This window comes from Ylistrum balloti, unplaced genomic scaffold (assembly GCF_031769215.1).
Source record: "Ylistrum balloti isolate Yb309-2 unplaced genomic scaffold, AGI_CSIRO_Ybal_v1 Utg369796, whole genome shotgun sequence".
Lineage (NCBI taxonomy): Eukaryota > Metazoa > Mollusca > Bivalvia > Pectinida > Pectinidae > Ylistrum > Ylistrum balloti.
Window position 1 is genome coordinate 624839 of NW_026781976.1, and position 15098 is coordinate 639936.

A 15098-nucleotide genomic window follows, 5' to 3' on the forward strand; every position below is an offset into this window, starting at 1 on the left:
CTGTCACTGTCAGTGGTATCTGACAGCCGGTATCACACTAACAAGATCCCGAGCTGTCACTCTCAGTGGTATCTGACAGTCGATATCACACAGGTCCCGAGCTGTCACTGTCAGTGGTATCTGACAGTCGGTATCACACTAACAAGGTCCCGAGCTGTCACTGTCAATGTTATCTGACAGCCGGTATCACACTAACAAGGTCCCGAGCTGTCACTGTCAATGTTATCTGACAGCCGGTATCACACTAACAAGGTCCCGAGCTGTCACTGTTATCTGACAGCCGGTATCACACTAACAAGGTCCCGAGCTGTCACTGTCAATGTTATCTGACAGCCGGTATCATACTAACAAGGTCCCGAGCTGTCACTCTCAATGGTATCTGACAGTCGGTCTCACACTAACAAGGTCCCGAGCTGTCACTGTCAGTGGTATCTGACAGTTGGTATCACACTAACAAGGTCCCGAGCTGTCACTGTCAGTGGTATCTGACAGCCGGTATCACACTAACAAGGCCCGAGCTGTCACTGTCAGTGGTATCTGACAGCCGGTATCACACTAACAAGGTCCCGAGCTGTCACTGTCAGTGGTATCTGACAGCCGGTATCACACTAACAAGGTCCCGAGCTGTCACTGTCAGTGGTATCTGACAGTCGGTATCACACTAACAAGGTCCCGAGCTGTCACTGTCAGTGTTATCTGACAGTCGGTATCACACTAACAAGGTCCCGAGCTGTCACTGTCAGTGTTATCTGACAGTCGGTATCACACAGGTCCCGAGCTGTCACTGTCAGTGGTATCTGACAGTGATAACTGTGAAGATTTGGTGCGTGATAAAACACAGACAACGTGTGGACTATGATAGACCACTTTATTTTATATACGTCTTAGCTCATCAATATTTGCCGTGTATGATATATCCCTTTTGCATCTCGATATAAACATAAATTAAAAGTGTAAAAGATCTGTTAATGTGTCACATTTACAAATAAAATATTTATTGCACAATCTTATTTTATGGCATAAACTTGTATATAAACATTCCAGGAAGGAGGAAAATACTACAATAGCACACAAAAGCGATTCCTATGTCCAATCTCATCACATGACCGTCTGTTAGTAAGCCAATGGGCCGCCAACTATATTTCATCGTTACATCCTAACATAAGTCTGTGAACATCTAAGTCAATTTTTCTAATATAAATAAGTACACTTAAAGTACAATCACAGGAAGCGTGTAACTAGTCGTCACACAAAACATGTATAATAAATATGATATTGCACATTTTCTTCAAGTCCGACCAAACGGTATAACAATTATATAAATACCAATGTTATCGAAATCTCATTAAAATTGATTGATTTCCCGAAGTTTCTACTTCATTATCTAATAGTCTTCCCGTTCTGTGGAAGACATTGCCCTTTGTATGGTGGATGAACATAGACCATATTTCTTGTTTCGATCCACAACACGAAGGAATTCATTGTAATTATAACTTCATTATCTAGACACTTCAATCAGCACCATGTCGATTTGTCAAAATAACAAGTTCCCGGAAGAACGTTGTTTTCTCTAAATAGACCGGATATGTCACTACACACCTCAAAACTCAAAGCTTTGCATGAATCCAAGTATAATGAGAAATGTTTCGCTTCAAAGCAATGGGCCAAGGTAGCTTGGACAAGGATGGTCTTTATAATTTACAAAATGCTTATGAATACTTCACATGTCACCGCCTCTTCTCATTATAACATTGGCCGAGAACCTCTAATAGTTAAGTTGCAGCACCGGAAGTGGCCTTGAGGATAGCATGCTGCCAACACAATCCTCACTTAGAAGTCCGACGTCCCGAAGCTATCGTCGAAGGCGTAGTTGTTCTGCGGGGCTTGTTGTTGGTACTGCTTTTGTGGAGGTGGAGGTGCTACGGGCTTGTAGGACATCGGAGGTGGTGGGGGCTTGGTGTTCACCATGGGCGCCGAATGCGATGCTGGTGGCTCTTTCTGAGCGTGCAACATCCGGTACACGTGCGACTCACTCCAGTCACGTTCTCCAGTTTTGGTGGTGGCGGGGGCGGGCCCGGTGGACGTTGCAGTGGAGGACATCCTAATTGCAAGCATAAAAATATGTTTTATTTCACAAATCAACATTAATTTAAAAACATAAATATAAGTTATTTGTGGGGTATATGTATAAACACGTCGTTTTGTATTTGCTTTTTCGAAATTCGTTTAGCAATTTTCATTTTTTTTTTTTATAAATTAAAGATTTCATAATCACAGTTGGTTGAATAATATTTCAACTTGAGTGATTCTTATCAAATTACGTATTATGGTAAATACATTGTTTCAGTGGCACGTTTCCTTCATACATTGTAAATATATATTACCTACTACACAATGCAGTAATATGCCGATCCTATACTTACTGATGATCGGAAACACACCTGTTAATATTAATGCAAATGATATGCATTCTTGTCCATTTTATTCATTAATGGGCGTGTCATATACCATGGGAGGGACCGATAGCTACACAGAGGTATGATTTAATACATTAAAACTAACTGGACCCACTTTTTAACCAGGAATTAAACCTACGCCGATTTGAGAATCAGATTTCTGGCATGTTCCCGTTGAATTGCTGGTCTCCTAAATAGAGTTACCTCGCTTCCCTTCTTTAATCAAACAATACTTCGTTTCCTCTTTTATTCGTTTACAATTTATAATTAATACGATACACAAACACAGCTGGATTAGCCGACAAAAACCATCCCTTAATGAAGCAGAACTACCACTCGGAGTCTAATCTAACACCGCAAACAAAACACAATGATTTCAACTTAAATGCACAAACTTTCAGCAAACTTTAAATGATAATTCTAAATGCTATCTACTTATCAAAGGGAGGTAACAAAGATTGTACAAAAGACTCACAAGAGTAAAACACCTTCTTATGTTCCATCCCTAGAGGCCTCGTCAGTGGTGCCAAGGCTCTGATTTGGTGATTTGAAGGAAATCGAAATAGAGGTAACAATTCATATGGGCAGGTACGCTAACCGCCCCCCCCCCTCACCCCCCCCCCCCCAAAAAAAAGCGCGTGATATAAATATGGGATTTATCCTGCCTCCACCACCCTTATCATAGGGGATACATCATGCAGAGATGTCCTCCATCCCTACCGATTGGGAACATGCCAGTACACCTAACAGACACAGGTACACACGTGGTAGTGGACAAGGGTGTGGACATGCTGTTAAGACGGATACTAGTCAGAATCTACTCTACCGTTGCAGGGTCCTGCGTGACGTCTCACTTCCACACCATCAGTCCATGATAGCCAACCAATGTGTTTAGATTAATTCTACTTTTTCATGCCAAAACACCTTGCTGTTTTATTTTTATTAGAAATCACACATACATGACTTCAGTTATCTATCGAGTGTGTCGTCTTTATCAGCTTTATATGTTCGGATACCATAAGTTAACGCGATGAAGGAAAGCTGACACATTGTAACAATTCTTCTTAGTAATACCCTGGCTAATTCTTCATTCATAATACAAGTTGCGCAAGCGATTATCTCGTAATTTCAGTATTCACATGCACGTGAGAAATGTTATACTATGTGAATATCTGATGTATACTTTTGCTAGAAATAACAAAATTAATTAAATGCTGGTATTACTATATGCACAATATATTCCATCCATAAGACTCTGGTCTTATGCGTCTCATTCCATTTTGTGTAAATCTTATTTCATATCTAAAGAGCTCAATGCACATGCGCAATAAACTACAAAGACTTTCTTTTCCAAAAGTCCTTCTTACATAAACACAAAACCGTCAACTCTCAACAACGTCTGGTTGTGTTTATAAGGGATTTGTGAGCGTGGCTACTATCATGGACTTGATGCACTATGTGGTGCCGCCGCTACAGGTATGGTGGCATGCCTTGGCGGCTAGTCTCCACCTCGTTAACTTACGGATATCGACCTTGTGTTTGACCTTTATATGTGTCCTTTATATTGGCCCCGGAATACAAGCCCATGGGAGAATTGTACTGTAAGTGAACCACCCTGGTATCACCACCGTCACCGTGGGGCGCGCCGTTAACCACCGACCTGACGGAGAGCTGCCTCTGGACCGGAGCCTGTGGAGGGGGTCTTGGCGACGTCGGTTTGGGGCTGACGGAGGGCGGGGCTCCTCGCTGGGGTGTGTTCTGAGAAGGCATGAAGCTCTCCTGTTGTTCCAGTTCCCAAGGTTTGATGACGTTGGAGGATCTCAACGAGCTAGACCATGCAGGTGCCTTATCATATCCATCCGTGGTGTCACCGCTATAGTTTACCGGTTTCGACTGAACTGGTGGCGGCGGTGGTGGTGGGGCCGCGGGCTGGAACCTCGGGGGCTCGGGCTGCTTACTGACCTTGGTATAATCCACTCCAAAAGCAACAGCGTCCTGTGACTGAGGTTTAAACGGCTTCGGCCCCTTTCGACCCTTAGGGGTAGCTGGAATACACGAAAAGAATCAATCTTACAACAGTTCAAAGTTAATTCCAAGAAAAAAATGAAATGAATGGGTACTTACATCTATCCATCGGCTACAATAAGAATCACAATTTACTACAAATCGATGAAATTTTGGATAAAAACACAAAATTAAAAAGGTTTCCAGAAAATGTACAAATAACATCAAGGAGCATACAAAAACATTTCCTATAAACCTGTATGAAGTATTTAATGAATTTAGTGAATATGTATGTAACGTTACTTAATTCAAGACAACGTTTTCCAAATTTTACAAACATTTATGATAACATATTTCATACATGTAAAGTGGTGAGTTTCTTCAGATCACACCGCATAAATAGTGTTTATCAGCATCATTCCATTCTTCACTGATAGGAATATCGACTTTTTTCATTAAGATCATTAGTATTGCTGAATGCTTAGCTGTTACTTCCCATACTTTCTTTGAGAACGTTGCATTACTTTGTGAATCTCTAGATAAGCATTACTCTAGTTTAGTATTGGGTTATGTGATTACCTTAATATATATTTGGAAATTCTAATTACAACAAAATCACTTTTATACACATTTTGATAAATATGTTGCAGTTTTACTCATTGTATTGTATCTAATTCTATACATTTTGTGTTGAAAGGTGTCATTCACGTGTTTTTTTCACAGTCCTTTCTATTTCTATTTCAAATGTGGCCAAATATAGCATTAGACACTTTGAGTTTGACTGATGACTGACTTAACGTGAAAATGGAATTCCTACTAATAAGCTTTTATAGAAATACTGTTTAAATTTTGATAACCTCCAGAGTAATAGTGTGACTTTGACCTTTGACCTTGACCACCGATAATTCATCGGATTTAATACCTAGACATAACGATTCAAAACGTAACAACGATAATTGAGGACTATCTCTTATGTTAATCAGTAAAACAATGGACAAATACTGCAACGTAAACATATCGATGACATTTTCTCTGTTGTTTATCATTTTGATAACAAATAGAACATAATATCGTTAATCAGACATCTATCTTACAAAGATCAATAACACGGACACATGAACAGTATTAATACTGTGCATCAATATTAACGTAAAAAAGTAACGCACAAATATAAGTACTAGCTACAGAAAAGCATGCACGTGTTAATGATCAACAGTGCACGTGTGAGATGTGTAGGCATGCGCTCGACTACTTTGACAGTATGTACTATACATAGGATATCATATCGATGAAATGTTCTACAACACAAGTATTCGTGTAAGTAGATTTTATAGACACTGTGATCAGGTACAGGATCACTTATCAACTGATCTACATCACAGTTGTGAACATTATCTGTTGATTGTGTGAACATGGCAGGCACCTTGACGATTACCAAAAAAGTTTCATGATGGCGGATCTATGCTTACCTATACTGGGTTACTTATGAATCAAGTACTCAGTAAGTGATGACGTATACAGCACTCAAACATACAATACCTAACACTGCATAACTAAGCGTTTATTCTTCGTTAACATTGAATTCTACATTTTCAATTACTCTCCGCTTCGTTAAATTCGAATTCTACTTTTTAAAAATTAATCTCCATTTCTATAACATTGAAATCTATGGTTTAAATTACTTACCGCTTCGTTAACATTGGACTTTACTTTTAAAATTGCTCTCCACTTTGTTAAAAATGAATTGTACTTTTTTAATTGCTTTCTGGTGCGTCAGCGTCGAAGTCCTGTTTTGATCACATTTTGGATTGTCTAGAATTGATCTTCCACGTCACTCTAGTTCTGTTACTTTGCACCTATACAACGTCCTATGTGTTTAACGTGTATATCTACATCTGTTAAGGAACTACAAAATAAATCATAAATACTACCTTCTTAGTATAGTTACAACTCTGTGTGTTCTTCACGTGTAAACATCAATATAATAAGTATTCATAATCATGAAGAAAGAGTATTAAAACTGATTGGTCATCAGCGCGACGTTAAAGTTGAAATGATTTTCAATTATGATATACAAATTTGCATTGAAGCCATTTTCCTCAACTTCTATATCTATTTTTACAATGTTCTTTCTCTCATTCTTCAAGTTACGACCGTGTTAGCATTAATTCCTATGCCAGAAGCACTACAACATGTCTTTGGGACATAGACGATTACTGCAGGCTGCCTTGTGCTAATCTAATTGGTCACCTTTCTTAGCCGGTGCTGCTTGACCAAACATTTTTCGTCGTTCCCAAACTGGAGCTGTTGGATAATTATCTTCCTCCTCCTCAGCAACCTCTTGGAACTCGTTGTTGCCGTTATTATAACGCATGTCCTCTGTTGTGTCCAAATGATTGTGTTTAATGATAATTATCATATTTACAATACAATGATACATAAGGTATGATTTTAAAGTACCTAGATAAAATCCCACAAGCATCAAACCACAAACCACACTAGCAATTAGGATTCAAAAGGGTGATATCTGGAAGGATGGGAGATTACCAATAGCAAGGGATGAGTACACTACAGGCGAGCAGGGCCATCACGTGACAGAACAAGACACACCCTAGTCGTTACGACACAGGACGGCGCAGAAAATGGCAGTTTACAGAAAGTAACAGGAAATGTGTGTCAGTTAGCTTGATTACACCGGGAAATCAAGAGACATTAGGTAAGTGATCTCACATTTTTTTGAAGACTCAGGTGAGTGTTTTATTTAAGTTTAAATTGGAATCATCGTTAGGCATACCTGTTAATGTTTGCAACTTTTTTAAAAGTTTAAAAACGATACGATCAACGATTTATAATTATGGAGGAATTACTTACGCTGTGGTGGTGCAGGTTTAGAATTAAATGTCTGCTTCCTTTGTGATACAGGGATATACGTGTAATCCTCCTCGGGCACAGGGTCACTTGACCGGATATAACTGGGCTGTTGGTCCTGCAGTTCTGCCTGTGCCGCAGACACAGCTTGAGTGGGAAAGGATGGCCCGGCACTGAACTGGCGCATTGGAGGAGGAGCTTGGTGTTGAACGGGCTGCTGGTACGAGGAGAAAGACTTGGGTGACAGAGCACTATCAAGACTATCCTGGACACGCACCATCATATTGGGATGAGGGGAATACTGTTGTTGGGAGGAAGGGGGTGATTGCGGGGACCACCCGGTTTTCACCGAGGGCTTACCGTAGCTGGAACCATAATTAGTGGTACCGCCTCCGAACTGGTTGAGTGTTATTTTTTTAGGCTGGTGCCCGGATGTGTTCTGTGGTGGTGGCATGCTGGGGGCTGCGTATACCGGGTCTGGTCGCTTCTTTATAGGAATCTGGATCTGTGGAGATCAACGCAATTTCATTTATATCTAAAGTCGGGTTACACCATCACTGATTCGTATTTTTCAACGACGGTCGAAATAAATTTGATAATTATTTAAGAACTAGAAATAACTAGAATTAGAAATATCGATAAAAAGTTACCCAAGATTAAAAACTTCTCTAGTATTTAAGCAGCAAATAATTTGTTTCTGTATATCAGTGTGTTCGTGTGATTAAACAGTCGGTTAAAGCGGCCTTACTGTTCGTAAAACTTACCGCACCAGGTAAGACAGCCGGGAGGTTAGATGGAGCTCGTGTTGGACTTTGAGGATGAAGAGGGTTGATGTTTGGTGTAGCCGGTCTGTACGATTTAACAAACAAACAGTGGATATGACATAACGTTCAAACCGTTCATAATTCATCATACATTTAATTGGTCTAAGCACCGATGTTGTAAACAGTTAAACCATACTTTAATCTAAATATCATAAAGTATCATATTACATTTGTACAAAACATAGGACAAAGTTTTGTTAAACAACATGGTATGCTAGTCGCTAGGCATCAGTACTGTCTCTTACTGCCTCGTCTTTACTGTAAATAAACGAAGCTTATTTTGAAACTTTACTTTCCTACCTCGAAACCAAAAGAAACAGCGTTACACTAGCATGTTTGACAAGAGTAGGGATTTTGATTTCCCTATGATTTTTCCCATTTCTGTATAGTCACAATCATGTATCCCCACTCGGTGGTGTTAACGTGTAGCAGCTGCTCATTATTATGTCTTGTGGTTCCGTTGTTGTTAACCTTTTTGCCATTTGAGAACCCGACAGAATCTACACCCCGGAACAAGTGGTTCTCAATATACATTTCCGATGACCGCTTCGTATATCTATCATTTGTTAATGGTTTGCCCCTGTTCTATCGATAATGAGTTTGTATTAAGCTTTTGTTAACACTTTGGTATTTTTGCTAGAGATGCTAGAGACCTGGATAAAATTTACAATATCTTCCATCAATAATGATCATTTGTGATATGTAGAAGCTACACCCACTTCCCGTCTTCTATGTACATCTGTATGTGCGGTACCCACTCCCCTCATACCTTTCTATCAAGAGTTCGATTTGCCCTCCGCCAAACTTGATCTGGTCTAAAGCCTGTTTGTGTGTAAATCCTTCTGCGTCTCTCCCGTTTATCTCGAGAAAAATATCTCCTCGCTGAAGTTCTCCCTCTGCGGGAGTGTTCGAAAAAACCTGAAAGAAACAAAAAGAAAAACATAAAAGATAGAGTAATCGTAACTTTCTGGAAAAAATATGTTTTTTTTCTGCTTTTTCCTTGACGTCTGGTTTATTTTTTCCAGTATCGTTCCAAATATTTGGTTTCACGTCTCTGTCCAAGTTTTCTCCCCTCCGTCCAAGACTCCGAGTTTGTTTATGAATGTTTATGTTGCTGAGACATATATTCTGATTTATATATGAATGTTTTGTAACACTTGAAATGATTGGTTCTTTTGCACTGTTGAATTGATATCGGTAAATGAAACAAATTTATTGTTTTCTTCATCATATACCACGAGTTTCACGTTTTCTTCACTTTGAAGTTGTTATAGTGTAATGAATCTACAAACCAATAACCGTTATTAACGTTAGATACCATCACAACAAAGTGAGAGACAAACTATGAATTTCGATCATACCAACGGAGGATAGATGTTATATGTGGACGTTTCAGTAAACGTTATAGCAGATCCTACTGTCGAACTTCCTAGTACCTATCTAGTACTTAATACATCACAATATCACAATGGGCGTTTACATGAAAACCTATGTAAGATGAGATAATCTGTTCCTCTGTACAGTCACGGATATCTTGTGTATAGGAGAGTTATATCTCCAGCACGTATCTTCCTAACGTATCTCGTCCGAGGAGCATTGTAACTGTCCCACACACAAACATCACCTGTTCTTTTACTGGGTTTGGTAACATTAGTACAAAAATGTATATTTCTATCGGGAGTAGTCGATCACGATTAAAGCAGAAAAGCAAATCTCACTGGATCTGGTTGAAACTGCCATTACAATTGACTAAACAAGCTTTGATATATAAAATTAAAAATGGAGGGAGGAAGTTGCATAAAATAATGTGAATATCTTTAAAGTGCATCTCATTGAAACTGCAGCTTTCGGTATTACCATCCACTCAAGGTTGACCTGGGAAACCGCACTACATACCCATTTTACAGTGTATGTGTTGGTCGTGGTATAATATATACACAGTCTGTGGTGTATGTGTTGGTCGTGGTATAATATATACACATTCTGTGGTGTATGTGTTGGTCGTGGTATAATATATACACAGTCTGTGGTGTATGTGTTGGTCGTGGTATAATATATACACATTCTGTGGTGTATGTGTTGGTCGTGGTATAATATATACACAGTCTGTGGTGTATGTGTTGGTCGTGGTATAATATATACACATTCTGTGGTGTATGTGTTGGTCGTGGTATAATATATACACAGTCTATGGTGTATGTGTTGGTCGTGGTATAATATATACACATTCTGTGGTGTATGTGTTGGTCGTGGTATAATATATACACAGTCTGTGGTGTATGTGTTGGTATAATATATACACAGTCTATGACGTATGTGTTGGTAGTGGTATAATATATACACAGTCTATGGTGTATGTGTTGGTCGTGGTATTATATATACACTGTCTATGTAGTATGTGTTGGTAGTGGTATAATATATACACAGTCTATGGTGTATGTGTTGGTATAATATATACACAGTCTATGGTATATGTGTTGGTCGTGGTATAATATATACACAGTCGGTAGTGTATGTGTTGGTCGTGGTATAATATATACACAGTCTATGTAGTATGTGTTGGTCGTGGTATAATACATACACAGTCTGTGGTGTATGTGTTGGTCGTGGTATAATATATACACAGTCTATGGTGTATGTGTTGGTATAATATATACACATTCTGTAGTGTATGTGTTGGTCGTGGTATAATATATACACAGTCTATGGTGTATGTGTTGGTCGTGGTATAATATATAGTCTGTGGTGTATGTGTTGGTCGTGGTATAATACATACACAGTCTGTGGTGTATGTGTTGGTATAATAGATACACAGTCTATGTAGTATGTGTTGGTCGTGGTATAATATATACATAGTCTATGGTGTAAATGTAATGTACATTACATATATATACACGGTCTATGGTGTATGTGTTGGTATTATATATACACAGTCTATGGTGTATGTGTTGGTCGTGGTATAATATATAAACGGTCTATGGTGTATGTGTTGGTATTATATATACACAGTCTATGGTGTATGTGTTGGTCGTGGTATAATATACACACGGTCTATGGTGTATGTGTTGGTCGTGGTATAATATACACACGGTCTATGGTGTATGTATTGGTAGTGGTATAATATCTACACAGTCTATGTAGTATGTGTTGGTAGTGATATAATATGTACACAGTCTATGGTGTATGTGTTGGTCGTGGTATTATATATACACTGTCTATGTAGTATGTGTTGGTAGTGGTATAATATATACACAGTCTATGGTGTATGTGTTGGTATAATATATACACAGTCTATGGTATATGTGTTGGTCGTGGTATAATATATACACAGTCGGTAGTGTATGTGTTGGTCGTGGTATAATATATACACAGTCTATGTAGTATGTGTTGGTCGTGGTATAATACATACACAGTCTGTGGTGTATGTGTTGGTCGTGGTATAATATATACACAGTCTATGGTGTATGTGTTGGTCGTGGTATAATATATACATGGTCTATGGTGTATGTGTTGGTATAATATATACACAGTCTGAAGTGTATGTGTTGGTCGTGGTATAATACATACACAGTCTGTAGTGTATGTGTTGGTCGTGGTATAATGTATACACAGTCTATGGTGTATGTGTTGGTCGTGGTATAATATATACACAGTCTATGGTGTATGTGTTGGTATAATATATACACAGTCTGAAGTGTATGTGTTGGTCGTGGTATAATACATACACAGTCTGTGGTGTATGTGTTGGTCGTGGTATAATATACACACGGTCTATGGTGTATGTGTTGGTCGTGGTATAATATATACACAGTCTATGGTGTATGTGTTGGTCGTGGTATAATATATACACAGTCTATGGTGTATGTGTTGGTATAATATATACATGGTCTATGGTGTATGTGTTGGTATTATATATACACATTCTATGGTGTGTGTGTTGGTCGTGGTATAATATACACATGGTCTATGGTGTATGTGTTGGTCGTGGTATAATATATACACAGTCTATGGTGTATGCGTTGGTATTATATATATATACACAGTCTATGGTGTATGTGTTGGTCGTGGTATAATATACACACGGTCTATGGTGTATGTGTTGGTCGTGGTATAATATATACACAGTCTATGGTGTATGCGTTGGTATTATATATATATACACAGTCTATGGTGTATGTGTTGGTATAATAGATACACAGTCTATGGTATATGTGTTGGTCGTGGTATAATATATACACAGTCGGTAGTGTATGTGTTGGTCGTGGTATAATATATACACAGTCTATGGTGTATGTGTTGGTCGTGGTATAATACATACACAGTCTGTGGTGTATGTGTTGGTCGTGGTATAATATATACACAGTCTATGGTGTATGTGTTGGTATTATATATACACAGTCTATGGTGTATCTGTTGGTCGTGGTATAATATACACACGGTCTATGTAGTATGTGTTGGTCGTGGTATAATACATACACAGTCTGAAGTGTATGTGTTGGTCGTGGTGTAATATATACACAGTCTATGGTGTATGTGTTGGTATTATATATACACAGTCTATGGTGTATCTGTTGGTCGTGGTATAATATACACACGGTCTATGTAGTATGTGTTGGTCGTGGTATAATACATACACAGTCTGAAGTGTATGTGTTGGTCGTGGTGTAATATATACACAGTCTATGGTGTATGTGTTGGTATAATATATACACATTCTGTAGTGTATGTGTTGGTCGTGGTATAATGTATACACAGTCTATGGTGTATGTGTTGGTATAATATATACACATTCTGTAGTGTATGTGTTGGTCGTGGTATAATGTATACACAGTCTATGGTGTATGTGTTGGTATAATATATACACATTCTGTAGTGTATGTGTTGGTCGTGGTATAATATATACAGTCTATGATGTATGTGTTGGTATGATATATACACAGTCTATGTAGTATCTGTTGGTCGTGGTATAATATCTACACAGTCTATGGTGTATGTGTTGGTATAATATATACACCGTTTATGGTGTATCTGTTGGTCGTGGTATAATATCTACACAGTCTATGGTGTATGTGTTGGTCGTGGTATAATATCTACACAGTCTATGGTGTATCTGTTGGTATAATATATACACAGTCTATGGTGTATGTGTTGGTAGTGGTATAAGATATACACAGTCTGTGGTGTATGTGTTGGTCGTGGTATAGTATATACACAGTATATGATGTATGTGTTGGTATGATATATACACAGTCTATGGTGTATCTGTTGGTCGTGGTATAATATCTACACAGTCTATGGTGTATGTGTTGGTATAATAAATACACAGTCTATGGTGTATGTGTTGGTCGTGGTATAATATATACACAGTCTATGGTGTATGTGTTGGTCGTGGTATAATATATACACAGTCTATGGTGTATGTGTTGGTATAATATATACACAGTCTATGGTGTATGTGTTGGTCGTGGTATAGTATATACACAGTCTATGGTGTATGTGTTGGTATGATATATACACAGTCTATGTAGTATCTGTTGGTCGTGGTATAATATCTACACAGTCTATGGTGTATGTGTTGGTATAATATATACACCGTTTATGGTGTATCTGTTGGTCGTGGTATAATATCTACACAGTCTATGGTGTATGTGTTGGTCGTGGTATAATATCTACACAGTCTATGGTGTATCTGTTGGTATAATATATACACAGTCTATGGTGTATGTGTTGGTAGTGGTATAAGATATACACAGTCTGTGGTGTATGTGTTGGTCGTGGTATAGTATATACACAGTCTATGATGTATGTGTTGGTATGATATATACACAGTCTATGGTGTATCTGTTGGTCGTGGTATAATATCTACACAGTCTATGGTGTATGTGTTGGTCGTGGTATAATATATACACAGTCTATGGTGTATGTGTTGGTATAATATATACACAGTCTATGGTGTATGTGTTGGTCGTGGTATAATATATACACAGTCTATGGTGTATGTGTTGGTATAATATATACACAGTCTATGGTGTATGTGTTGGTCGTGGTATAGTATATACACAGTCTATGGTGTATGTGTTGGTATGATATATACACAGTCTATGGTGTATGTGTTGGTATGATATATACACAGTCTGTGGTGTATGTGTTGGTCGTGGTATAATATATACACAGTCTATGGTGTATGTGTTGGTCGTGGTATAGTATATACACAGTCTATGATGTATGTGTTGGTCGTGGTATAATATATACACAGTCTATGGTGTATGTGTTGGTATGATATATACACAGTCTATGGTGTATGTGTTGGTATGATATATACACAGTCTATGGTGTATGTGTTGGTCGTGGTATAATATCTACACAGTCTATGGTGTATGTGTTGGTATGATATATACACAGTCTATGGTGTATGTGTTGGTATAATATATACACAGTCTATGGTGTATCTGTTGGTCGTGGTATAATATCTACACAGTCTATGGTGTATGTGTTGGTATAATATATACACAGTCTATGGTGTATGTGTTGGTATGATATATACACAGTCTATGGTGTATCTGTTGGTCGTGGTATAATATCTACACAGTCTATGGTGTATGTGTTGGTATAATATATATACAGTCTATGGTGTATGTGCTGGACGTGGTATAATATATACACGGTCTATGGTGTATGTGTTGGTATAATATATACATAGTCTATGGTGTATGTGTTGGTCCTGGTACCTTTTCGCTATACACACAATACTCTGAGAAGGAAACATTCCTGACTGGTGTTTATTTTGAGTACACAGCACCAGGTTCTGATGGAATGCCTGTCTCCTGATAATTGCCCAACTCTTGAGTTCTGGTTATGTGGGAGGGGGTACGAAGGACGAGAAGGGGAATCAAGCACACTCTCACCCACGCGCACTGCTGGTGTAGGCCGTACAACATACCTATTG

At 38.4% G+C, this 15098-nt stretch overlaps 1 protein-coding gene across 1 annotated transcript in view; it reads right to left on the bottom strand.

Moving 5' to 3' along the window:
- Positions 1–851: 851 nt before the first annotated feature.
- LOC132544392 (uncharacterized) overlaps positions 852–15098 on the bottom strand; it is a 42685-nt gene continuing 28438 nt past the window's right edge. Inside the window, exons 3-8 of the mRNA XM_060207976.1 lie at positions 8922–9070; positions 8093–8177; positions 7332–7833; positions 6711–6839; positions 4117–4501; positions 852–2101 (exon numbers count right to left, since the gene is read on the bottom strand). Of these exons, the coding sequence (XP_060063959.1) occupies positions 1831–2101; positions 4117–4501; positions 6711–6839; positions 7332–7833; positions 8093–8177; positions 8922–9070 (1521 nt within the window). The 3' untranslated portion in view covers positions 852–1830. The remainder of the gene's footprint in view (positions 2102–4116; positions 4502–6710; positions 6840–7331; positions 7834–8092; positions 8178–8921; positions 9071–15098) is intronic.